This window comes from Lampetra planeri, unplaced genomic scaffold, assembly GCF_965212315.1.
Source record: "Lampetra planeri unplaced genomic scaffold, kcLamPlan1.2.h2 scaffold_1606, whole genome shotgun sequence".
Taxonomy (NCBI): domain Eukaryota; kingdom Metazoa; phylum Chordata; class Hyperoartia; order Petromyzontiformes; family Petromyzontidae; genus Lampetra; species Lampetra planeri.
In genome coordinates, this window is record NW_027614336.1 from 1 (window position 1) to 27,527 (window position 27,527).

The window sequence follows — 27,527 nt, forward strand, 5'->3', positions numbered from 1 at the left end:
TGGTGTATGGTAATTCAGACCTTTTAAAAACTGCACTGCTTTCAGTTCTTGTGGTTGCCATGAAATTGGAATGTTTCATTTCTGGTCAGGTAAGCTGTTGATCCGTGTGTGTGCTTATACACACACGTGCGTGTGCATGCATGCGTGTGAATGAACAGGCGCTTTCGAATTAAGGTGCTTTTGAAAATCTGAAGGTAGGTGCCGCTGGATCGGATGGCTCTGCATGACGCTGATGAAAACACTGATTGGCCCACATGAAGACGGTTCTGACTGTGACAGGCTGATCTGCATCTATTGTGCTCTTTGATTGGATGAGAGGGCACATGATGACGCCTGTCTCCCATGTGACAGGGGCCGCTGTGTATTCAGTGAAATGTGCCATTTAGAAACATGCAAGCCGCTTGAGGGGACATATCTTGAATGGAGCTCAAACGATCATCACAGTGAGTGAGATCTCTCTGCTGTAGCTCTACCTGTACATTTTTCCTGTGTTTTGATTGATAAGTAAGCTAATAGCACAGGGGTTCTGCCTTAAAATGGCCACCATGAATCAGGTGGCAGTGACAAGTTAATTGCCATATGTGGACCATGCAAAGCATTTTGAATCACATAATTAAGGAATCACATTTATTAAGACGTCCTGGCATTATTACAAGTATGTGTGTACAGATGATTGCCCTCACTATGGCAGATGTTTGGTTTCTGACAGACGAAAAGTGTCGCTGATGGTTTTTTTTTTTTTCCCTCTTCAACTTTGAAGTCCTTTCCAGAAACTGCACACAGGAAAAATGTGTGTGTATGTGTGTGTTTGTTCTGCATACTGAGATGTAAAAACTGTCAAATGGCGCAGACGAAGCCTGGTTTAGGTTAGCTAAGTGTAAAGAGGCTTTTTTGAGGAGCCCGTAAAGCTGAAATGAGTTTCTTTGAGGGGTGTGGGGAAATGTGTCTAAGAAAGATATTAAGTCCATGTGTGTGTGTTGGAGGAATTGAGAAAAAGGAGACAGCGCCTGTGGAGAAGAGCTAGAGGAATGAATGATAGAGGGTGTAGAGTGGGGAAAGGGAGGAGGCATGAGAGATAAAGTGAGTCGTCTTCGCTCCTGTGATGTAGAGCAACTGCCTGTATCTGCAAAGGGACAGTGGTGCTCCTGTCTGCCCTCCCCAGCCCGGTCATTCTCTGAGGGGCTTCTGCCCTGATGGGGAGCCCGAGACCTTTCCCCTTCAGCATAAAACACAACTATCGTTCTGCCTGGAAACGATACCTACAGATCACTAATCACTTTGAGGAGGTTGAAAAAAAACAGAAATTGCAGAGAGTGAAAGAAAAGAGGGAGCCAAATTGGATTTCATAAGTTACGAGCAGCCAAAGGACGAGGGGAAAGGGGATTTTTTTTTTTTTTTTGAAAAGTATTGAGCAGCAATAATCTGGATGGCGAATGTGCTTAAAGCCAAGTACCAGATTTTGCCCTTTCCCCGTCTGTCTGGCCAGGAATAGCCGGTGGAGGGTTTCTGGGTGAGATGAGAGCGATTGAAGGTTCAGAAATAGGAGCGATGAGTGTCTCTTAGATGTACAAATGTATGGGGGCTGATGCTTGTTTATGTCATTTATTTTTTTTTTTTTACCTTTGAGGCAGTTAATAATGGTTGTTTGTCCTGCTTGTCCAAGTGTTCTCAGTATCAATCCGGCAATCTGTGCAGTGCATAGACAAGTGGTCGGCCTCTGCTGAAGTGACCTTTACACACACACACGCACACACACACACTTGAAGCTACGGACACACACTTGCACACAATAACCTTTAGAGGGTGCATGCTGAGTAGGTGAGTGAGTGTGTTCACAGTGTAAAATATGCCATGAGTAAGACTGCCTGCACTATTCTTCACGGTCAGTAGATGAAGGCAGGCGAGGGAGAAAGAGGTGGTGGTTGTGTGTGAGGTGTGTTTGTGTTTGTGGCTGCCTTTTGTGCATGAGTGTGTTTTCAGGGGAAGTTGGATTGTGAGTCATCACGTGTGACTCATAAAGCGTTGGCAATCCAAAGTGGCTCATTTTAAACACATTGTCTTATGGCAAAAAAAAATGCACAGATGGACACTCACACACTCCTGTTTTGCACTCACACACATGCTCAGTGTCACAGTCTTGGATTTCTTTTTAAAATGTCAGCTTTATTTTTGTCCTTCTTACTTGCCCTCTCATGGGCACACACATGTATGTCGTGTACTCATACAAGCACACACACGCAGCAAAGCGCCGTGCTGACTCTACCATATGTGGGGATGGGGATGGTAGCAGACGCTAAGGCAAAGAAGAACCAGTTGGTTCCAGTAAAGTACAGCATGTCCCCTACTTCTACCTCGTCATGGAGTCCAAGTAATATATTACAGATTATGTTTTTCTAAATTGCAGGCACGTAACAACAAAAACAACAACAATAACAATAATAATATAATAATAGCAATAAATATCTAAATTTATAAATATGTATACATAATAATAAATAGTAAGTTATTTTATTAGGTAGTAATATTCAAATGTTATCTAATTACTTTTCATCAAATCAAATTAACTTAATTTATTAATGTTATGTGGGCCTTGAGGTAGACTACAATGATACACCAGCCACTGCAGTAGTAATGCTTGTACAATTCATCAAGTGAGCAGCGCACAAGTGGAGGCGAGAGATTTTCTTGTCTGTCTGTCGCACGCCTCCCCCAGGCCATCAGAGCTGATAGGACATGACAACAAATAGTCAGATGAAAAAGTATAATTTCCCCCACATTTCCCTGCACCACTAATAGGACTAATTTTGCAAACTACTCTCCTCGACTTAGACCCATTACAGTGCTGCACCAAGCACTCATTAATGCTAAACAGCTAAGCAGTAATAAAGTACACAACACCACACACAGCTCCACCCTCACATTGTCAGGGAGGTCCAAACTTACAACACATATTGGGAGAAGTATTGCAATCCACTTGTAAATGTACACATTTACTGATAATTGGATGGAATTATCTGTTAGTGAGTGTGTACATTAACATTTTAAAAACAAACACAGCAACGCTTTTAGGAAACACAGAAAGCTGGTTCTCCCTGTAATCGCCTAAAATAAAGACATCAAATGGCCTCCCTGTTTACTGAGCATGAAGGGGAAATTTAGGGTGGGAGGCTGGCGGCAAGTGTGCAAAGGAGTAGGGGGAGGTAAGAAAGTGTAGAGGCGTGATGGTGAGGGAAGATACAGGCATGTTCAGAAAGTGGTAAAAGAGCGAGCGGGTCGGCGACCGCAGAGGGAGACAGGAAGGGAGGCAAGACTGCAGTGTTTCTCAGGGCGCCGCATCTCTCCTTGGACTCCCCAACACAGTCACACATCTGCTGGGGAAAGGTTTTCATGAGTGATGCAGATACCTCATCCAGCAGCCAGACACACACACACACACACACACACACACACACACACACACACTGTCTGTCTCTCTCTTGCTCTCTTCATTGCTCTGAAAACATGCAACTGCAGTGGGTGCCTTTCAATTTACCTGTTTACCTTGTGGTTTGGTGGTAATATTATTAATGTGTGCGATTTATTAAAATACATGGTAGATATATGTAGATTTTTTTGCACCTTTATGGTAAAAAAAGTTAAACTCATATATATAAATAGAAAAATGTATCGATCGAGTACTTCATATTAGAGAAATATTAACAGTTTAGCTTAATTTAGCTGCCTACCTTAGTTCAGTCTGAGTATCTTCACTAGCATTGCTGGCTCACTGAATTCATTACATGAACATCTATGATGCTAGGTGAACAGGTTTGTCAGTATATTCTGCTGATCCAGTTTAGTTAACGTGATCTCTAACAGCAGATCTCACAATTGCTTTAACATCCATTGTCTTTTTTTTCCACTCATCACAAAATGTACCATTATGATAATTAATCTGCTCCCGTTCATGTTCTTTGCAGCGGAGACTTAACGACTATAGGGAGAAACACGCAATCAGCCAATTTTTGTTCCAGTAGCCCATCTGGTATTTGAAGTTTCTTTGCTCTTCGCCAAAACAAGAACAAACAAGTACGCACTCACACCCACAAATACAAATGTGTTTGTAGTAGTCTGGCACAAGTACAACACCTTTCACTTAAAAACAATTGCATTTCCTTTATGGGACAAGGTCCTTATCCTCTGTTCACAACCTGCTCTGTGTGTGTGTCGATTATTGGTTGAATTAGAATCGTTGTTTGTCTAAATCATTTTCCCTGCACAGATGCACATTAGGGGGGGTTTCAGTACATGTGTTAGCATGCGTGCTGGGTGTAAGTGTGTCTAAAAGGGATGAAACTGACTCTGATCTTATCCAGCTTAAGACAAATACATTGTTCTGCCTGCAGACATTGTCATGGAAACTTAGCCGGTTTCCCTGGGTACCAGGGAGAAGGCCAAATTTGAGCTACAGACAGAGAGAGAGAGAGAGAGATGAACGCAGATAAAAGATAAAAGGACATGAAATAAAAGATGGAATGTAATGGCAGAAAATTTTCTGCTTTTTGGGGTTTTTTTTTTTTACTTGATAAATGAAATTCATACAAATTCACCCTGATAGTAGTTGTCTGAAAAGGAGAACAACCCTTTACTATGTTACTCAATTCTCTTTACCTCCATGAAGGTTATGTTTTCGCTATTGTGTGACTTTACACTAATTAGTGATCTGAACCTCATGCATCCCATTGCCGGGATGCTGAGAGTTAAAAGCAAAAAAATAGATAGATAATCAGATAGATAAAAATACATTAGGGCAACCTGCCTCTTATTACAAAAGTAGCCACTTTGCTCAGTGAGCTTTAGTTGCCTGTGATGTCATGTAGAGTTTGACAGCTGTCCTTCCTTTTGGTATCAACCTGTGCATACTGGGGAATCAAACATCGTCAAACGCATGTCCTTAAATGTCTGATCCATCGCAGCGACTGGAGGAGCTGAGCTGCTCACCTGCTGCCTAATAACTGCACCCTGTGACGGGCAAAATTGTAGCAAGCTAATTAATGATATCACTTCACCTGCCAGTGGTTTTAATGCTGATCAGTCCACAAAGTGAAGTGTTAGCCAGGCAAAACAGTTGATTAGTGCGTCTTTCTTTCAGTAATAAGTGCTAATGAGATAATCACCGCTTACAGCCTTACAGACGATTACTAGATTGATCTATAACGTTTTTACAGTAGAAAAAAATTATTCTGTCATGCAGAGATTGGAGAATGTATTCTCAACGGAAGCAAAAAACAACAGAATAATCTACTATTTTTTACATATGGAGCGTTTTCCTTAAACTGCTCTTTACTTAGGGCATGAATGCTTACAATATAAAAACAAGCACAAATAGCGAAGTAAAGAGCTTACGACACCCGATCTGTCACTAGTATCTTGACAGTAATTATTCTCTGCTACAGAACAGCTCCCCTGACTGTGTTGTGAATAATAAAGATGGAATGTCACAGCGGTAGTGATCTTGGACTGCTTGGATTTTCACAGTTTAAGTTAATATCACAAATGCATACGTTAGCATACATTTACATACATTTAGATACGCCGGTCATGGATCTGTCTCCTGTAAGAGGGCAGGAGCTAATCCACCTGTGTGTTATTATGGAGGGATGCCTTCGTGCAGGCCTTTGGGAGTTTATGCTATGTGAGTGTGCTATGTGTGCGCGGGCTGGATAGCAGAACTGCATGGTGGGCTAAAAACGAGGTGCGAGGGAATTGCAGTGCACTATCTCCAGAATGACAGGGCTGCCATGATTGAGGCTGTGCAACACGAGGAATTAGACACACCAGCATTTTTCTCCTTGTTCCTCCCAGCCATCCATCCATTCCTCCCTCTGTGCCTCTCCTGTTTCCTCCTCTCGCTCTCCATCCACCTATCCTCCAATTCATCACGAGGAGCATCACCATCGCTCTGTTTCTTCGCTCTTGTCCCAAAATGTCCCCTTATGCTCCTGTTCCCTTTCTCTACCCTGCTTCTGCTATCAGGTTGCTGTATAATGTAGGCTCCCCTGATGTGCACCCAGCCTCCATCCGCCATTTTGATTCAGTACAGCTGTCCATGATAATGTACGGTTCACTCAATCACTCTTTCTCTTGCTCACCCTCCTTCTCCTTCCCTCTTCCTGTCTCTCTCTCTCCCTCCTTGCAACATGTGCACAAAAAACATTTGTATGTGCTGCAGCCCCTCTAACACAGGGTTGCCATGGAAATGAAATTAGTGTGTGAAATTTTGAGTAGGAGACCCATGAGAAGAGGACAAAAGCCATATGAGGACACTCATGCTCGCCATATTCACATAAACACCAACGCACACACATAGAGGAATGTTTGATCGCTGGTGGGGGTGGCACAGATGCAGCTGGTCCCAGTGGCAGAAACCATCAGATCAGCTTATTCACCCTCTCTCTTGCATCCCTATAGGCTGCTTTATTCATTTCGAGAGCAGACTAATGATGGCCTTCAAGATCTGGTGCCAATCAACCACCCCCCCACCCCCCCACCCCCACACACACACAGTTTTTATTACCATCAGCCATTCCTTCATGTTGGGTCTCACAATGCATCACAACTCTCTGTGTTCATGATTAAAGTCCCGTCTTCTCCTTTTCTCTGACCCTAATCAATCTGGTTGGTCCCCGGTGAGATCTGATTTTTTCCTAAAGAAAAAAAGATATTGAAAGTGAGGGACTATTTTTCTTTTCCATTAGTTGATTAACCCGTATGGTAGAAAATAGAGGGAGAATATAAGCTCAGAGTCCCCTTCGAGGCCATATATGGGCAGACAGTCTGATTTAAATTGTAACCCACACTTATAATCATACTTTAGAGAAAAATGACAAATCCACTTTCATCAACTCAACAAACACCCTGAAACTATAAGGTCTTGTTGACCTCAATTCTGCTGTAGTAATGTATAAGGCAAACAACAACAACTCACTTCCATGTTGGAGCTGTTTGGAGAGAAGAGACAGTATGCCGAGTTTGAGGGCCTACTGTAGTTTGAAAAATTCTCTGGCAAGGACCAACACAAAGAGTAATTGACTTTCTGTTTAAGGGGTTCAGCTATGGAACAACGTAGACTAAGATCATTTAGATTAAAATCAAAATGAATTTTAAAAAAAATACAGAAACAAGGCAATCAACCAATATATTTCATTCCAATTATAGAGTAGTCTATTTTACTATTTACTTTTTATTTTTGTGTGATTTGACATAATGTCTATCTATGCCATGACATCAGCCTGCAGCTTTTCAGCCATTGTCTGACTATTTGAATTGACAGTAATGTTTGACTGTAGTGTGTAATGGACCAAAATAAATAACAAGGAATTTGTTTATGAATGAAATATCTGACGGCCAATACAGAAGGGAAAAATATTTTTAAAAGTAATTTCCTTTTCCTCACTTTATTCATTCAGCTAATATTTGTTGGCTTACCAAATGTTTCACTGTAGTTTCTGCATATTTAGACCTGTCGTACAAAACTAAACCACATATTTCATGAAAAAAACATTTGCACAGGAAACTAAAAACCCTTGGTTTCAGGTTTCCACTCGTCTGCTCTACGCTGCCTCGTTTCCTCATTTGCCTTCATCTTTTCGTTTATGCAAGAATGTATTTTACTGTATGCTTTGGTTCTGCACCCTCGCTTTGATCGACAGTGCTCTCCGCAGGATGAAGTATGATGCTTTGTGTGTCAGTGTCTGTCTCACTGTTTACTCGGCGCTAATACTGACTCACACCGTTAATCTGAGCTACAACTGATCCGCTCCAACCTGCCCACCCGAGTGTGCCGTGCTTTAAGGTGTGTCAGTTCAGCTGAGCACATGCAGGCATGACACACAAGCGTGTTCTACATTTGCTGCTTCCTTTTTCCTGCCCTGATTTCAATGTGTATGTGCCTGGTGCAATGTTATAGAACAAGAAGCGAGTGTTTACGGGCCAGGAGCTTCCAGATCAATGCAGAGATGCTTTATGTGCTCCTGTCTGCTTTAATGACATGTCTGTAAATTAGCAGCAGAATGGTGTAGCGCCCACTGAAGGCTAATGGCACCTCTGTAAATACTGCGAGAATGCTGCCGGACGGCTGTGTGTGTTCTCATTGTGAACAACTTGGCTCTGACACCTCAATCTACATTTGTCTGCATGTCTGCCTGTGTGTCAGCGTGTATGTGTGATTGTGTTGGCATTTGTGGTTGCTCTTTCTGTGTATGTGTGTGTGTTTTTGTGTACCGCCCTCCTCCCCCCTCACTCTCGCTCCTCTCAGAGAGACTTGCCTGAGGCCCTGTGTTGGTAAAGCTTTTCTGACAGCAATACACCAATATTTACAGAGACCAGCACCCACCCACACCCACTCATTTCATGCACACATAGAAAGCACACTATTCATGCACATACACATTTTTTTTTAATGCAATGTCGCAGTCCTTTTCAGGTATGTGCACAACGTTCTTAGTTAACATGCCGAGGGGGAAGGAAACACACATGAGAGGGAACTCACACACATGCTGGCACAGAACAACATGTTTGTTTCTCACTCTTATATTGCATTCACACTTTTTCACAGTTTTTTCATGCAACTGTAGCAAAGGAAGGACAATTTGCTATAATTGCTCCTTGAATTGTGAGATATATTCTCACTTTTCCTCCTTTCTCATTATTCTCTGTTATATTCACTCAAGTGGGGCCAATTCCATTTCAATGCTCTTCTCCCACCACCGTAATAACTTATTACACTTCAGTCTATTCATTACATGTCAATCCCCACCGCCTCCTCCTCCTCCTCTTCTCCAGTGGTTCCTTACCAAGTGCCTGTTCTTACTCCAGTCTGACCTCGAGATGTGTTGAATTCTCATCCTCATTATTGGAAACTACAAGATGGTGGCTGTGCCAGAGGCTCCATAGAGCGAGGAGAAAGAGAAAAAAAAAGAGGCCAATGAGATGTGCAGAGAGGAGTGGTTGTGTGAAGCTAGGGAGAAGAGATATCAGGGATGGTAATGAGGAGAGCCGTGGAGAGGGGCGCGAAGGAAGGGGGTGACGCTTTGGGGGGATGGGTGTGAAGGAGACAGATAATGTCGCCCCTGCTTGTGTATGCCTGTGCAATACTACAATCATCTTTTGCTCACAGATGTGTTGTGTAGGGTGTGCAAATTTGTTCTTTTGCTCGCTATGGGCTGTGTTCTTGTACGTGTGAGCATGTGAGAGACTTGATAAGAGAGTGTGAGCTTAAGGATGATGGATGCAAAACCTTGGTCTAGTGTCCTTGGGGGTCACTAATGGTGTTCAAGGTAAGTTGCTATTGGCTGTCTGCCTGTTCGTCTGAATTCTAATTGGCCTATCCTGCTTTGGCTGCCATGGTGCGTACACGCTGCTGCTGTCCATCTTCATCAAACCTTTCCAACATTCATTGCTGCATACATACATACACACACATGCATACGTGCATGTTTTCGATAAAATCCATCACGAAATGAACAAGACGTTTGTTGTCAAACAAGACGACATCACGTCAGACTGCCAGCACAGCTGTTCTCTCCAAAGAGAGGATGGCAGGTTTCATAACCAAGTTGGGAAAGCTACAAACTCACAACTGTGTCTCTCACATCCACACTGTTTAATCTCCACCCCATGAGTGATCAAAGCTTGTTTACACTAAACCATGGTGCAAATAGATGTATGGGAGGAAGTGCTGGCATCAGTGACGGCTTTGCTTGACAATAACATCATTTTTGGGCATTTTTTAAACAAATATGTTTTGATTTGAACTGCAAATCCAAGTCATATTTACCAGGCCCAGCTGACCTTTGATTTACCCGGGCTGGCTCTGATGAACACCCACCTTTTGAGCATATTGTGAGGAGCAGTGTGGGAAGATGCCACATAGCTGGAAAATTGTATTGTGGAAATTGATAACATTCTACAAGAGCTGATGACATCACATTACCCCCCCCTCACTTTTTTTCACCTCTTTTTCTCTCTCAGCTCGTGAGGAATATGTTGCCACCTTCAAGGGCTCAGAGTATTTCTGTTACGACCTGTCCCCCAACCCCATCCAGTCGAGCAGCGATGAAATCACGCTCTCCTTCAAGACGCTGCAGCGCAACGGCCTGATGCTTCACACCGGCAAGTCAGCCGACTATGTGAACCTGGCACTGAAGAACGGTGCTGTGTCACTTGTCATCAACCTCGGCTCCGGGGCCTTTGAGGCCTTGGTGGAGCCCTGTCAACGGCAAGTTCAACGACAACGCCTGGCACGACGTGAAGGTCACCCGCAACCTGAGACAGGTAACCAGACAACAGGGAATGCAATAGGAAGAGGAGGAAACTCCAGTAAGAGCGGTTGTATTAAAGCTCTGAGAAGAAAAATGTAAAGGGTGAGAAGAAGAAGGTGGGGATACTAGATTTTAATTCAATTACTAGGACAGTGTGCAGTCGTCTGTGGTTGTTTGTTTTTTTTAATTTTATGTGTGGAGCAAAAATGTCCCATTTGTTTTGTTGTGCTTGTGTTCCCTGCTTCACTAAATAACAATACTACTCTGCTCCAAAACTAAACAAGCAATTTGAAGACGTAACAGGAGAAAATGTGATTTGCATAATTGACTATTTTCTTACATTTTCTCTTAATTTACAATGATTATTTTTGAAAACTGCTCAATATACAAATCAAAAATGAAAAAGTATTCCTTTGGCAGTGAAGACAGTGAAGTGTTAGTGTGTGAGGAGAATCACTGGACGGCTGCAGATCTTTCAGGGGCAGTGGGCAGCAGAAGAGACAATAACCGCAACAAGAAACTAATCAATGTAGACACTTTGCTCAGGGCTCTTTTGTCCGACTGCTGTGATAGGACGAAAATACTTGAGGTTTTGGTCTTAGCTTACAGTGGGTAAACCACCAGACCCAGCACTGCTTTCCGCTGTAGGTGAGTGCTTTTTCTAATTGTACGTGGATGAGTGTGTGAACTGAGAGAACATTTTGGGGCGCGAGCACTCAAGTGCTTGTAACCCATCTGTGTGCTGCCTCTGGCGTTTGCCTGTGTGTACTACTAACTTTACTAACCTGCTAGTGAAACTAACCACCATCCATGGAATGATTCATTCTACTAACCTAACCTGTGCCCTTCTCCTAGCGAAAACCACTCCAACCAACCTCACCAGAGGCTTTCCTTTTTTTGTTCCCGAAGTTGTTCTGTTCACAGTTTTTTGCTTTCCTTTCTCCCCCTCTCCTACAAAGCACTCAGGCATTGGACACGCTATGGTAAACAAACTCCATTGTTCGGTAGATATCATTCTAATTGTTTATTAGTTTGGGTTTGCCCCGTGTCTATTTCCTTTTGAACCATAGACATCCAAACTAAAGCAATAAAAGGATAAATGCGGTTGGTAATCTTTCACGTTTAAAAAGCGCCCCTCTCCGTGACCCAACCACTTGTTTTCTTTAAAACCTTTGCCCCTCTCCCTTTCTCTCCCGTATTTTTTTCACCCCATCACTGTGACTCACATGTAGGCGTGTACTGATTGGCTCATTCCTCACCTGCACGCCGGCGAGCCTCCCTTCCTGCATGGCGTGACACAGAATCCTTTCCCCTCTCTACCTGGTCCATAGAATGGATAGAGAGGTTCTTCTATTCCCTCTTTATTTTTGTTTTGCCTATTTTTCCTCCTCCACTCTGCCACTGCATGTTCTCCATGGTGCCTCCAAGTCTCCTCCAGTGCTCCCCATACTTGTCGTCTCCTGTGTCCTCTTCGCCAGTGGTTGCATGCAGAATGAGGAACAGGCTGCATGATCATATATATCTCTGTGTGTGCGTGCAGAATGAGCAGTAACCCATCTAATATTTGTGTGCACATACATCAATATGTGTGTGTTCGTCAGTTCGTCATCTCATTCAATCTGGTCTGAAACCCCCTGACAACAAACTAACAACATCATCATAACTCAACCTAACAACACACTAACATGGCATCATCACATAACAACTAAAAGCATTGAAATCATGAACCCTAACCTCAGTAGCCCAACACAGCTTGGCCTGACACAAGTAACACCACTGTGGCTGCCAGCAGTGAAACTACTAACATCTACTAACTAGCACTAACACCTGTAAAAGCATGACGATGCCTGTGATTAACACTTGCCTGGCTGGGCAGGTTTGCCTGGCAATGATAGGAAATGGGGCAGTGTGATTATAACCTTCAGGGAATTATGGGATGTAGAATAGCAGAGTGATAATATACCACTAACTGTGGTGATTACATTTTAGAATATACCACTAACTGTGGTACTTACATGTGACAACGTTGAGCTAAAAGCCCTGTTCAAGTTGTCACAGTTACATGAACAAACATGTAAGTGTTCTTTGAATTTGTTCGTAGAAACGGAAAGATAATGAAATTGTATAATTTGGGGGTAAAAGGCCGAAGGCTGTAAAGGTTGAATCAGTATATTTATAGCAGTTGAGGCCACCTTACATTGACGTGCAACCTTGCACCATGTGATTGTGTTGCTGTGTTTTGCAAAGCCAGAGCTATTCTATGCTGCGACTGAATAACATATGAAGTGATGGCCTTGGCGTGGATACAATCCACTGATGTTGGTATTGAAGATATTTGTAGAAGTAAATGGCTATTTAGTGGAGCACAAGCACCACTCCATATGTATAATCCTCTGACTATTGACAGGCTGAAGCAGGCAGACCAGACACTCGTACAGAACATTCTCAGATTCTTGGACAAGTGGTAGACAGGGCTGCAGAGTAAATTCCTAACCAACCAGTGCGGGCAGCTGGCTTTTATTAATATATAACAACTGATTTCTACGTGATACCTGAGAAGGCAAAAGGCAGGACAATTCATTTACATCACACTAATCAGTTTCCCAACAACACAACGGCCAATTCCTAAAACCAATCAGGCCCTCTCCCCACCAGGATGCATACACATTGATTGCCAGATTAACGGGGGCTAATTTGGCTGGTCAGCGCCTAGCTAGCGCTTAGCGCTGCCTTTGGTGTGAGTATATAGCGTGTCCTTTCCCTGTGCTTTGTTGTGTAGGTGACCATCTCTGTGGACGGCATCCTGACCACCACAGGCTACACCCAGGAGGACTACACCATGCTGGGCTCTGACGACTTTTTCTATGTGGGCGGGAGCCCCAGCACCGCTGACCTCCCCGGTTCACCCGTCAGCAACAACTTCATGGGCTGTCTCAAAGAGGTGGGACGTGATGCACTTGGCTGAGATGAAACTCATTCCAGAAACGGTTACATTTCTCCAAAATGCCAAAAAAAAGTCAAACAGCTAGATGCATATCACAGCTTGCTCGGAAGTATTACAAATGACAGAATTTTGTCATTTCATCCATGGTTACACACAAATTGGAATAATGATATTATTCTGTAATGGTCCAGCTCAAATTCATACACTCAAATTTTGGAAATTACCACTTCTCTCTTTCTCTAACACTCAAACATCACGCAAACATTTTACACACATTAGCTCATAAAGCGCACATTCAGAATTGCATTCCAACTGGCAGAGTCACACAAAAAACTCCCGGACACGCACACGCCCTCCCATGCATCAGACAGAATCAGTGATGAGCGTCGTTGAGGGAGTAGCTACAGGACTAAGCGTTAACATGCTAATTAGCTACGCCACAGAGACGCTCCATCCATGCTCAAACTGGGCCAAAACACTGCATCAGAAAAAACTCACAGGACATGCTGATGAACACGCTAGTACATACGCATGTACACACAGTCCCAGTACGGACTATAAGCAGATGTATTGTTCATCTAAACATAAGCAGCAATGCACATACAGTACATACACAACTCCAATGGATTAAAATAGTCCAACACATATTCAGATACATATTGACGCAACAAATCCTGCACATACCGTACAGCTATCATATACACACATACCCCGTCAGTCTCTTTCATTCACAGAGACTCACACAGAGGCATAAACAAACAACCAAACAAGCCGACAGATGACGTGCCAAACAGAGAGCTATCTGTATCAGTGGTGAATGCACTCTGTGTTGCTTCATTAGGACTGATGGTCTTTAAACGAGACTGCCGCTGTCAAAGTGAACCCATCCTCTGGCATATTTACATATTTAATTTGGTGATATGATAATCCGTGTGAGCAAATTAAGATGTATGCAGTGAATCATGCGCATGGACAATCATGGCTTGAACCTTTTTGTGGTTGATATAGCGTGGAAACAGTGCACCGATAAACATGTCAGTAGCGGTTGTTTTTGGCACAAAAACATTCAAGAATCACTCCCATGACCTCATACACACAGAGACAGGGCAGAGCATATACCAAGAAATGTAAACAACAAAAAATACGTGAGTTGGTGCAGAGAAGTTTTGTGATGCTGCTGAGGTGCTCACAGGTCACACAGAGAGAGTGAGAGAGGTTTTGGATTAATAAAGCAGAGCCTGTGTTAGCACATCTCTCTCGACATCAAAATGCTCAGCACAAGCTCACTCTTAACGCGCCCGCTGCTCAGTCAGAGAGCGCACTGTGTCAGGAAAAAGGAGAGAAAGAAGATGAGAAAAGAGAGCAAGAAATAAATGCATGAGGCAGGAACAAATGGGACTGATTGCTGTAGTCCTAAGATAGCTGCTTTCATATAAAAATACCAGAATAATTGAATTTTACAAAGGTGCTTTGCAGGTTTACATATTAGTGTTTGTCATTTTTATTGTCGTGACAGAATTAAAGAAAACTCCCAATACTCTGCTATATGTGTGAGTGGATTTGTTCCAGAGTGAAGGGAATGTGTCATTATTGTGATATTTTAAGTTAAATTTCAACGTAAATTCTTTCCCCTAAAGGTGGTGTACAAGAATAACGATGTACGGTTGGAGCTGTCTAGACTGGCCAAACAGGGAGACCCGAAGATGAAGGTATGTGTTTTCAACAGCGTGAACAATTTCAACAGATTATCCTCGTGTGCACAGACATCTTCATGTATCACAACTTTCTGTCAGGCCCAGTGAGAGCTGCACCACGAGGATTTAAAGAAAATCAGTCATTAAACAGGATTACATTTCCTGGTGGCCACAAGCTTTTGTCTTTCAGTCCTTTACAGCAAGAAGAACCTGGCTTCAATCCGAAACAACAAAAGATGTATTTTCCACCTGTTTATTCAAGCATTACGACATTTCTTTTTCTTCCGTCCGCCCCAGGTCAGTGGGGTGGTGTCCTTTAAGTGCGAGAGTGTGGCCACTCTGGACCCAGTTACCTTTGACACTCCAGAATCGTATGTGGCACTCAGCAAGTGGTCAGCAAAGAAGGCAGGATCAATCTCATTCGACTTCAGGACCACAGAACCCAACGGGCTGATGCTCTTCAGTCATGGCAAACCCAGACAGCAGCAACGCAAGGATCCGCGCACACCCCCAACTGTCAAGGTTGACGTCAAAACTATGAGAAATGTTTGGTTGTTTAATGCTCATGTAATTCTGGCAGCCCGGTATTTCTGTGTGAAAATAGTAGGAGTGTAAAAAGTTGTAGGCATCTTTTCTGATGCACATCTCTGCCTGAGAGCAACCTCTTTTGCCACTGGAGCCATGTAACCAACAACATATATGGGCTCTATTTCGATGAATGACACACGGCACCTAACAGGGAACGTGTCTTTCCTAGTTACCTGGCAGCACATATGTCATTTCCAGACTCTGGGCTCAGATGATCTAACTAACAACTGCATTTGCGCTGGTCTGGGCATGTCGGTCTACAAAGGAGGAGTGGTGGCGCACAGTCATTGCTATTATGGTTTCACAGACTTTGCGCTCTAGACTTTGCGTTTCTGTCTGGAAACAAACCCGGTCGAAAGTCAGTGGCGCATCATGACCGTGTCACTGTCACTTTAAGACAGGGGTGGTCTAATCCAGTCCTCGAGGGGCCACCTATCCTGCAGGCTTTAGATGTCACTCTGTTCCTACACACCTGACTCAAATCAGCAGCTCATTGTCAGGCCTCTGCAGAACTTCACAGAGACTGATTCAGCTGAGGTAGGAGGAGGGGTGACATCTAAAACCTGTAGGACAGACAGCCCTCGAGGACTGGATTGGACACCCCTGCTTTATGAGCTCATCATCAAGATGTGTCTCTATAGCACGACACCCTGCTGACACATACACACACACGCAAACGATTACAAATAAAACCATGAGTGTGTACATGAATATATTCATCAAAAACATGTCTTTTTAATATTATTAATGCCAACAATATTAATAATAAACTGAATTATCTAATCGCAGTAGTAATCCATCCATCTTCATCCGCTTCATCCGGGACCGGGTCGGGGGGGCAGCAGCGTGAGAGGGGGACGTCCAGGCTTCCCTCTCTCCACACCTCCTCCACCTCCTCCAGCTCTTCCGGGACAATCCCAAGGTCTTCCCAGGCCCAGCCGAGTGACATAGTCACTCCAGCACGTCCTGGGTCTTCCCCGGGGTGTCCTCCCGGTGGGACATGCCTGGAATACCTCCCAAGGGAGGCGTCCGAGGCATGGGGCATCCGATACAGATGCCCAAAAAAGCTGGCTCTTCTCGATGTGGAGGAGCAGCGGCTCTACTCCGAGCTTCTCCCGGATGACAGAGCCCCTCACCCGTCTCTAAGGGACCAGTACCGATGCTGCACCGATCCGCCTGTCAATCTCACATTCCATCCTTCCCTCACTCGCGAACAAGACCCCAGTAATAATTATAATCTTAAATTGTAATAATAAAAAAAGAAATAGTGAAACCATCCGACCAATCATGGCGACACATGCAGGTATTTAAACACACCAGTCAAGTAGATGGTGTCTGTCATGACGGAAACCAACACCAACAGATTGATAGAGACACAAAAAGGAAGAAAGAAAGACTTGCTGTCCCCCATGATCTGTTGGCACGCTTTCAGTTCACGCACCAGTAGATCTGTCTCCTCGGGGTGTGAACCACACGGTTCTGTTTCTTGGTAGATCCTCCTCCATGTCATCTAACTAGTGATCCACTGAGACACCACCGCGGGTTTATATTTAAAGGGGATGGGAGCTGAGAATCTGATTTTCGAGTTCATGTAAATACGAGCAATAGACAGAAAGGCCCCAAGCGCTCTGCATTTGCCGCTGCGCATTGCGCTTTGGCATGTTCGTCAAAATAGAGCCCATAGATTTATACAAACAAATGATATGTACATCCTGCAATGAAGTGGCGACTCGTCCAGTTTGTACCCTGCTGTTCACCCACTGACAGCTGGGATCGGCTCGATCATTAACCTTTAGCAGAAGTAATCAGATGTTTATGAACAAATGATACGTAGTATAAATGATACGTAGTATAAATGCTGATGCGGTATCCGTTTACAGGTGGGATTTCTTTGCCATCGAGATGCTTGACGGGCACCTGTACTTGCTGTTGGACATGGGCTCAGGAACCACCAAGACCAAGGCCATCGACAGGAAGGTCAACGATGGAGAGTGGTATCATGTGGACTTCCAGCGGGATGGACGCTCAGGTACATTCACAGCTCTCTGGTGTAAAACCCTGACCACCGAGGTGAAGGATAATGAGTACTTTCTATATGTCATATTATACACCTGGCAAGGCCATCTGCCTGCTGTCCACAATGAATTCTGGTCACTGAACGTGATTGGGGCTACACTGATCATTTTTAAAAACATCCAATGGAGAGTAGCATTGTGAAATGCATTGAAATGAGTCAATCAAGCTACACACAGGCAGATAGATCACATTTTTCCATTAACCTTCTCTTGCTGCTCTGTTATTTACAGTTTTGGAAAGTACAGGAGAAGCTTCTCTGTGATCTTGATTGTGTTATAATTGAGTAAAAAATTACTATATAAATTATTAATTGATTGATAAATGCTGTACATAGCTCTTAAAACCAATTTGGACTGAACTGACAATGACTAAGTAATGACTACAGCAGAGCTGGGGGTGGTGATGAGGAGGAGTACAAAGAGTCGAGGGTAGACAATGACAATTCCAGTGATGATAAAGATGATGATGGCAGTGATGATTGTGATGTTCACATTGAAGGTCATACTGATCAGTGAAGTTGTTTTAATGTCTCACTGTACATTCAGGGACCATCCTCAGTGAACAGTATGCGAACAGCGTACACGGCACCAGGCGACAGTGAGATCCTGGACCTGGATGACACTCTTTACCTGGGAGGACTGCCTGAGGGACCGTGCTGGGCTCATTTTCCCTACCGAGGTTTGTGTTTGTCCACATTTTCAGTTTAGCATACAGAGGTTCATCGTAACTGACTGCAGCTCATGTTATATGTGTATAACAACTCAGCACAACTTTCTGATCACTTAGAACTAATGCACGGCCATGTCAAATGCCCCTACTAGTAGTAAGCATACAGTGAATAACACTCGTGACCATACAGGTGTGGACGGCTTTGTTGAACTACGGTTACGTGGGCTGCATCAGAGACCTGTTTGTGGACGGACAAAGTAAAGACATCCGGCGGCTGGCAGAGGCACAGAGAGCAGTGGGGGGTGAAGCCCTCATGCTCCAGAGAGCCTCCCAAACAGTGTCTGTCCAACCCCTGCCAGCACAACGGCAATCTGCAGGGAGGGCTGGAATCGATACGTCTGCGACTGCTCCGGAACGGCGTTACCTGGGACGCTCCTGTGAGAGAGGTGGGTGGCACGCTGCTTGAGTAATTTGAGGATATTTAAATGTAGTTAATGTGTAAATTTACACCATAGAAGATAGCAAGCTTACTCAATTAAAATATAATGTTAAATAAAACAAGTTTTTATTTATATTTTATACTTTTTATATATTTATATATTAATATATTATTAATCAATTAATATTAATATATTAATTAATTGATTTTATTTCATTATAACATTTGATATTGATGTAACATGTTAATTATGTCTATTAATATATTTTTGTTAGCTATTTACATCATTATTTTACATCATTAATTCCAGAGGGATTATGATAATTTATTTAATAAAAAGATAAAGGAAATTAAAGCCAAGGGCTTGAGTAACAGAACGTCTGTGATTCAAGAGGTCTGAAGGAATGAAATAAAAAAAACATCATCAGCCACTGAAAATATAACATTATCATGATTTACATGCAGCAATAAAGGTTTTATTCAACAGTACCTATACAAGTAATGTTTTTCTTTTAAGGAATCAATTCAGTAGCATTTTATTTTCCTTTAAAACCCCATTGTTACGTAGATTACGTTTCTCTTGTAAAATGACCCTCATAAAGATTTATGGCACATAGAAAAAGTGGCTAGACTGCGTTTCAAAAGAAAAGGGCTTGCAAACAGTTTCAGTGGGTCTACCTGCACAACTGATGGAAAATCAGAGGATGAAAGCATGCCAGATAGAACGTAGGAATAGCAGAAGACAGAAAATAGAGAAAATCAGGCTCCTTGTGTCGAGAGAGTTTGGTTTGCTATCTTTGGCTGTTTATTTTTTATTCAGAATCACATTTTCTGTCTGAAAGCAAGCGTAAGATGGAGGCAGTGAATGGAGAGGTGAAAAGGGGAGAGGTGGGAGGAAGCAGACAGGAGTGTTGGGTCTGCTACAGAGGCAGGTGCTGGGAATCGATTGGAGGGGAAATATGCAGAAAGCAAAGAGCAGCTGTGTCAGAGGGGGATGGAACTACTGGGTTGGAACCGCCATAGGACAGCAGGTGAGAAGATGAGGAGGAATGGGAGGGAGGGAGAAAATCAGACAGAGAGCAAGCTATGAGAGGAGATAGGAAGAAAAGACAAAAATGGAAAGTAGACGGCAGTAGAACTGATACAGGTCTGCCGGGGTCTCAAGCAATGATTTTTACTATCATCGAAAGAAGATACATAAGTATATTCATTCTGAAATGTGTTGATATGAAAATGTTTGATTTGGGAAGACAAACATCCTCAGTGTGAGTGTATGTGTTGTTGTAGCAGTGCATCCCATCCCTCTTAGCTCCTCTATATCTTCCTTCATTCCTCTGTGTGCAATGAGGGGTCACAAACTGGTGGTTCAGTGGATTAAAGGAAGCACAGATGGAGAAGCAGATGGAGAGTGTGATTGGCCATGTTTACGCCTTCTACCTGCGGTTTCTTTCCCCTCACTCACTCACTCACTCACTCTCTCACTTTCCTTTGGTCTCCCCACTCTCTTCTTTAAAAGAACAGAGATGGTCACCACACACCAGCTCCAAGAGGAATTTGTATTTTGCTGAGAGAAAAAAAACCCTCCTAGAAATATTTCCACTGACACATTTGCACATTTCTCAAACGATTCCAGTTATTTCCCCAGTCCTGCCTGCCTGCTCGCTGCTGTGTTCTGTGCTCACCAGCGGGTTATTTTTTTTTTTGTTCTGTGTTCTCTATGGAAGCACATTCCTGCCAAAAAAGATAAAAAACAGATAAATGTAAGGAATGAGAAGAATGTTGTGATTATCCCTCATTGGGTTAAAAAAAGACTGATATAGTCCCAAGCATCAAATTTTGGACTAATCATTCATAATGTTTTTCCATTGAAACTGCACGTATTTTAATTTGAGTCGGTAGAACATTCTCCATCGTGCTGCCCTAACGTTGAGCACATAACTGTAGATAGACACTATTCACTGCTGCTATCCTGAGGAATGTTTGCTAGAAACAAATGTGCCCTGCTGGAAATTAATGAGGCCTTCTTTAAGTTAAAAGAGAGAGAAAAAGAAAGAAGAAAGGACACTTATTTGTGACTGTTACAAAATGAACATCTTCAGGGGACGCACATAGCAAGTTACATGGGTGATGCAACTATATGAGACAAAGCCAGTGGATTTGCACTTAAATCAGCCATCCTCATGTTTTGTCCCACCTGCCAAGATAGAAAATGAAGTATTTCCGATAGTGTCAACCTAATGTGTATTGTTATGATTTGTGACAGTCCAGGTTTTTGCTATTCTGAGACATTTCCATGGGTCACTGTCTATTGTTTTAATTGTGTCTTTGGTTAGCTCCTCACTCTTTTTATCTTTTTTATCGATCTATATCACTCTATTGTGTCTGTCGTCCTTTGTCCAATCAGGTCTCTGTTCTGTGACCTGTGTCTTATTACTCTTTGAATGTGTGTTTAAGTCTCGTGTTTTGATCTGATCCTCTAATATCACTGGCTGTGTCTCATGCAGTTGCATCGTTGATGTAACACACACCCTGCTGTATATGACTCTGATCCTCTTCAGTTTGGATCGCCTGTTCGCTCAGTTTGAACTGTTCCTTGCAGACTAATTCCTCTGTGAGTTCCCTGTGCCCCTTCCTCATGTCCCTGGAAGTCGTCTTGCCGGCCACCAAACCGTGACACCGCAAAATCTGGCACAAATACATCTGTTCTATTTCACATTAGCTGACAGAACATAGTGGTGGTGCAGATACACTACCCCAAATATAATCGTCAAATCCAGCGATTGGTATCCAATGAATAAAATAAATAATGTTAATAAAAACAAAAATAAACCTCCAATGAAGCAGTATCCTGCAGAAGGCTCCTAATTCAATATCACCTGCAGGTTCCAGAGGTGTGACTTTTCCATTTACGCACTGCTTCTCTGGCTCGCCACTTCCTCATTTAAAAAAACAACCACAAAAAAAAGACAACTTCCCAAAAACCCATATAATACCCACACGGCATAGTAACTTATGAAAAAAATAAAAGTAACTAAACTTAATGACGTCATCTGATTGACCAACACTTCACGACATCTTTCATCATAACACAACCTCACCATCAAGAGCCACCAGTGGATTTGGTGTGATGGCATCATCCAGGGTTGTTGATGAAGTGTTTCTGGTACACGCAGCTGTGACTAGACAGACATAGCTCATCAGACTGTACTTCAGAGGACTATTTCCAATTATTATATTTGACAAAACTGGGCTTCCATACGCACCTGCTAGTGAGTCAGGTGCGTTTAGTCAGCTGTCTGCTTTTGCAAGTGTGTGTGTGTGTGTGTGTGTGTGTGTGTGTGTGTGTGTGCGGGTGAGCGGGTGTCTGTGTGATTGTTAGTTATGTTCTCTATGATATAACAGGCCAACCACCTTCTTTTTTCCTCAAGTTAATGAGGCTTCATTTGCATTTTAGCCAAGAGCCTCTGCCCCCTCCCCTTTGCTCTGTCTTGCTCCATCCCGCCCCCCCCCTTCTCTCGCTTTACTAAACCCCTCCTCTGTTCACACTTAAATTCACTCACTTATTCTGACATGCACACACAATCTCTCTCTTTCCCTCCCTCCCAGTTCATCAGTATTCATGAAGCCTCCCTCTCTTCCTGTTCACTTGTTTTTGCCTTGGCTCCAACTGTCTCCCACGGAAACAGGAAGACAAAAACGAGGGAGAAAGTGCGGTAGAAATGAAGAGATACAAGAAGGAAGCGATAAAGACAGAGTGACATGGAAAGAGGGTTTATCTATGTGTATAATTGCCAATAAAAAGCACGGTCCCTCGGCAGTAGACAGTTTAGCGGTTGGGGATTGGCCCCAGCAGGTATCAGGGATAGCAGATTATGATATGTAAATGAGTATGCAAAAGTCATTAAAACGGGATCACCTGAGCTTGTTACATTGTGACTCCAGGGGTCTGGGATGTCAGCTGACACACTCACTGCCGTGCATTCTGATTTCAGCAGATAACAGGGCCAGCCAACCCGCTGCGGCTATTTTTACACCCCTATTTTTAAGGTCGAGGGAGTGATGATAAATTATCGGACGAGGTAGAAAAGTGTTGAGCATCAACGTGACATGTCGAGGACGAAGGTGTGTAGTCACACTTGTGCGCATGATTAAATGTGATTCACTCAAATGCCTTTGTTTCCTCGTGTTATCTCCTTGTCGATCATTTGCATCTTTTATCTGTCCTTCCTATCCCTCCTTTCAACTCTCATTTGCCTTCTTGTCTCTCTCTCTCTCTGTGTCTCACACAGATGCAACTATCCTGTCGTACGACGGCAGTAAGTTTATGAAGGTGCAGTTGCCTGTGGCGATGCACACTGAGGCGGAGGACGTCTCGCTACGGTTTCGCTCCCAGCGGGCCCTACGGCGTTCTCATGGCAACCACATCCCGTAACTCCGCAGACACTCTTCGTCTGGAGCTTGATGGGGGCCGTGTTCGACTCACTGTCAACCTAGGTACACACATGCGCACGCACACGTTCATATGTAGATTCTCAAATATGATTTCTAATTACCTGTCAGGGGAATGCAGCAGATACTGGCCTCTTGGCATAGGAATGTCATTAACTGTTGATTAATAATATATTATACTCATCCACAGATACAGTAATGAGTATGTATAGCACAGATACATCTACTTACACTTTGCACTAACATTTATACTGAACACGCAGCTTTCAAAGGATTTAAAAAGACACAACAGAATTCTTTACATCCAACTGCACATGCATGTGAAGGTTAGAGGCACCGCCTCACGTGTTGAACAGAGGGTCAAGCCTCAAGCTGCACTCTCTGCTCACTCCCAGTGGACCTGTGCATCCCCTAACACTTTCAACTGCTACCACAGAGACTTACAAGTGATACACACGCCACACGGAACTGCAGGAAGAACATCTCTGTGTTCAGCTGCTAAGCACACTTCACATTTTCACATGGTGCCACAAATTCACAGGATAACACACACACTCACAGAGGGGTGCATGTGTTGGTCTCTGGTTGTCTGCAGCCACGTCTCTTCTGTGGTTGAAGCCACACGACACACCAAGGATCCTGGGTAAAAAAAAACAAACAAACAAACACAGAAAAAGGGCAAAAATCATTTCATTTGTGGAGATTTGTGCTCTGGATGGGTGACAAAACATTGTGGGATATGTTCGCTGTCAACAGACAAAGTGACAAACATAGCCCATCTCAGTCTCCCAGTACTTTGAAGTGGTGACTGAAAATGTTGTCCAGGCCAGAGCAGCCAAAGAGCACACAGCTCCTGCTGGGATACACCCCTCTCCTTCCCCATAACAATCCACTTATTACAATCCGGGTTGTTTCAGATTTTATCTTTCATTGGCTACGACACAATCTACAACACACTCTTCTGAGGAAACACGGCTCGAGGTCCCTTAACAAAGGAGAGTGTGTGTTTTCTCTGCAGTCTGTGTTTGTTAATGCATGCAGGGTGTGTCGATGTGTGCGTCCCCAGGGCGTGGAAAGTATGTGTGTGTGTGTGCAGCATTAACCCTCTGCTCTGCTCTCCCTCCAGACTGTATCAGGATAAACTGTACAGCCAGTAAGTGATCCTCCATCTCACCTAACCCCTGTCCCCCTCTCCTCCTTCTCCCCAGTATGTGTGCGTTTTTACGGATGTGTCTGACAATTCTTCACTTGCTCTGTCTTGTCAGTCCATCCAATCTCAGATTCCACATATCTTGATATCATGTGCACATCTATGCGTGTATGTGTGTGAGAGGGAGAGAGAGAAAGAGAGAGGAAGTGGCCATACATGTATTTGTATTTGCAGCTACACCACAGGAGTGGTAGGATTTTTTTTTTGCTGAGGGCCAGGGATTTCCAGGTCGGCCATTTTAGCAATGAAAGATAGATGGAAGAAAGCACAGTGGGACTGGAAGGAAAGAAAAACAAAAGGACAAAATCTCAGTGTTAAGTGTTCTGGTGAAATGTGGTGCAGTCATATTGTAGCACACTAAGAAAGGTAGCTGGTACATGAATGGAAACTAATTCCTTCTCCTTCATGCTGGAGACAAAAGAGATGTAGCACCTTCATCCCAGTGTCTGTCTTGTGGCTTTCTTTGTTTGCTGCTTCTTTCTCACTAAACTGTACAAGATTGATTTGTGGGAAGTGTTTCATTCGGTGTGTGCATTGCTGTACACATTTTGTTGCCCATCTGTTACTGTGTGCTCTCCTGTGTGAAAGCGCGTGTGTGTTTCTGTTCATGCTGTTATGTGTGGAAGCTGAATCCCTGATGAAGTTTAATTCCCTCATGTGGCATTTCTCTCTGTCACGACCACAGAGAAAGTGAGAGAGGGAGAGAGAGAGAGAGAGATGAATGTTCCTGTGACGGCAAAAAAGGTGGTGAAATGGACGACTGCAGTTGCCATAGAAACCCCTACTAGCCATACAGCGCTGTTGCTATTCCGCATGTCTATTGGCCAATTTTAGACCAGTTGTTTCAATGAACATTTCAGTAGGCAGCCACTTTTCTGGCGCACAGCGTGCAAACAATAAATTATACATTTGATATTTTCACGGCGGGAGAAAAATTGTTGAACAGCAAGGCACCACTGAAATAGTCCACTCAGCAGTCAAATAAAGGCCTTGGCATGCGAGGATTGTGACGCTTATTCAGCAGAAAAAAACATTTATTTGGAGCTAATGAAATATGAATCATTTGGTTTTCATCACCCTGCTCTTATAATCTCCAGCAGTGTCGCCTCAGTTGTATCGTGTTCCTCCTTAAACAAGATGCACAGAGCGTCTGCTGTTTTTCTAGTCACTCAGCATTAGTCCTACCTCTGCTGCTGCTGCTGGATGCACTGACCCAAAACCAGTGTGTGTGTGTTGCCAGGTTGACACAGATCACTGCATCACTCTGACATCGGCCTGCTCATTCTTTGACTGTTCGGTTTCATACACAAAAAGGCGCACACACACACATACACACACATATAGTCACATATTTTCTCCTTCACTCAGTGCTAGGCAGTGATCCATGGTAACAGGATGAGATGCTCATGCCCAGAGCACAGCTGAGCCTCCTCAGGGGAACCCTGTGTCCATTTTTGAGTGCTCAACACACTCTTTTAGCTGTGCAAGCACACTTCTGTGTGTTTTGCGCTGTCATATCCATTTTGATTTACTTCTCATTCTCATTTAATTATGTTTGCATGTCAGCCTGCCTGTTTGAGGTCCCCTCTCTCTCTCTCTCTCTCTATCTCTCTCTCGCTCTTCCTGTGTTTGTGTGATTTTGTGTGTGTGTGTGTGTGTGCGCGCGTGCGTGCGTGCGTGCACGCATGCCTCTATGAGTGATGTGGGCATGTTTGGCCTTTTTCTGCAGCAGAATCTGTTCAGGTCAGTTTACTTCTCACCTCCCCCGTCATGAGCTCCAATAGGTCACTGTAAGCAGACTCACTAGCAATCCTCAAACCAAAAAGACTAGAGTGCAAATCTGTGTGGCTGTGTGTTGGTGTGTGTTGTGCTCAAGGTTGGTAGGGTGCTTGTAGGGAGTAGGAGGAAGGAGACACCAAGGTTTCAGGACCAGTCAATCTGTCAAATGTGTGCAGTCAACTGTGTGAGGATGTGAGCTGGTAGACGTGCAGAGAGAGAGACATCATGAGAAGACAGCTCATCTTTTATCATCCTGCTGCACATCAGCACCACAGACAGCTCTCTGATTCACCATTGTGTGTGTGTGTGTGTGTAGTGCCACCATGAGGCTGTCTCCAGCACAACACTCATGCTTTTTTTTTTTTTTTTTTTTTTTTTTTAAGATCCTGCAGACGGGCACAGAGGCAAATTAATGTATATGTATGTGGGCGGCTTGGGAATAAGGCAATAAGAGTGTGGCGTTTGTGCATGTGTGGTAGGTGGTCGTCATGGCAGCATGATCTGCCCACAGATGGATTGTCTCAGCTTGGGTTTGTTGTGTCTCACAGTCTCCATCTTAGACAGTCATGGCATCCATTTACGTTAATCTTTCTGTCTCTGACACATCATCTGTCTTGCTAGCATATCTGCAAAGCGGTTTGTCGGTTTATCTGTGGAGCGAGTGTGTTTTCACAGGGGAGTTTGTCTCCCTAGTTTATGTATGGTCCCTCTCCTTCCTTCTGCTTTTTCCTCCCTTTTGTTCTTTACATTTGATTCAATCTGTGTCCATTGTCTTTCTGTCTCTCAGCATCCTCCTCTTACTCGGTCTTGCTGTCTCTCTGTCCAACCCTCTGCACATATGTTAATGGTACTCTGGGCTATGTGTAGGTAAAGGTCCAGAGACTATCTTTGCGGGGTCGGGCCTCAATGATAATGAGTGGCACACGGTGAGGGTAGTCCGGCGTGGCAAGAGCCTCAAACTTACTGTGGAAGACCTGCAGCCTGTAGAAGGTAACTGATTCATCCTAACCTAAAACCCTACCCCCCTTTTCCTTTTTCACCACAACATGACACTCTGGTGTAGATGTGTGCTTGAAACTCATTTTTCTGTAGCCCTCATTTCTGAAGTTTACCCCCCACCACCAGGTCAAATGGCGGGCGATCACACCCAGCTCGAGTTCCACAATGTGGAGACGGGCATTGTGACGGAGAAGCGCTTCATGCCCGCTGTGCCCTCCAATTTCATTGGCCACCTTCAAGGCTTGACCCTGAACGGCATGCACTACATCGACCTCTGTAAGAACGGCGACATCGACTACTGCGAACTCAACGCTGTTATCGGCTACAAGAGTATTGTGGCTGACCCTGTCACGTTCCGCTCCGCGCTCCAGTTTCGTCA

The 27,527-nt window shown here is 43.8% G+C and overlaps 1 protein-coding gene across 1 annotated transcript; it reads left to right on the forward strand.

Moving 5' to 3' along the window:
- Positions 1 to 8,445: 8,445 nt before the first annotated feature.
- On the forward strand, positions 8,446 to 27,518 carry LOC144739623 (neurexin-1a-like; the record flags this gene model as incomplete). Its single annotated transcript, XM_078622549.1, is given in 21 exon segments — positions 8,446 to 8,464; positions 10,012 to 10,247; positions 10,249 to 10,314; positions 11,261 to 11,305; positions 13,081 to 13,242; positions 14,883 to 14,954; positions 15,237 to 15,463; positions 17,411 to 17,567; positions 18,149 to 18,250; positions 18,252 to 18,281; positions 18,463 to 18,570; positions 18,572 to 18,640; positions 18,642 to 18,692; positions 18,694 to 18,718; positions 23,001 to 23,110; positions 23,112 to 23,205; positions 23,305 to 23,318; positions 24,227 to 24,236; positions 24,287 to 24,313; positions 27,017 to 27,139; positions 27,275 to 27,518. Coding segments are annotated over 21 exon segments (1,991 nt in total), but the record flags the coding sequence as incomplete, so codon positions are not given.
- Positions 27,519 to 27,527: the final 9 nt, after the last annotated feature.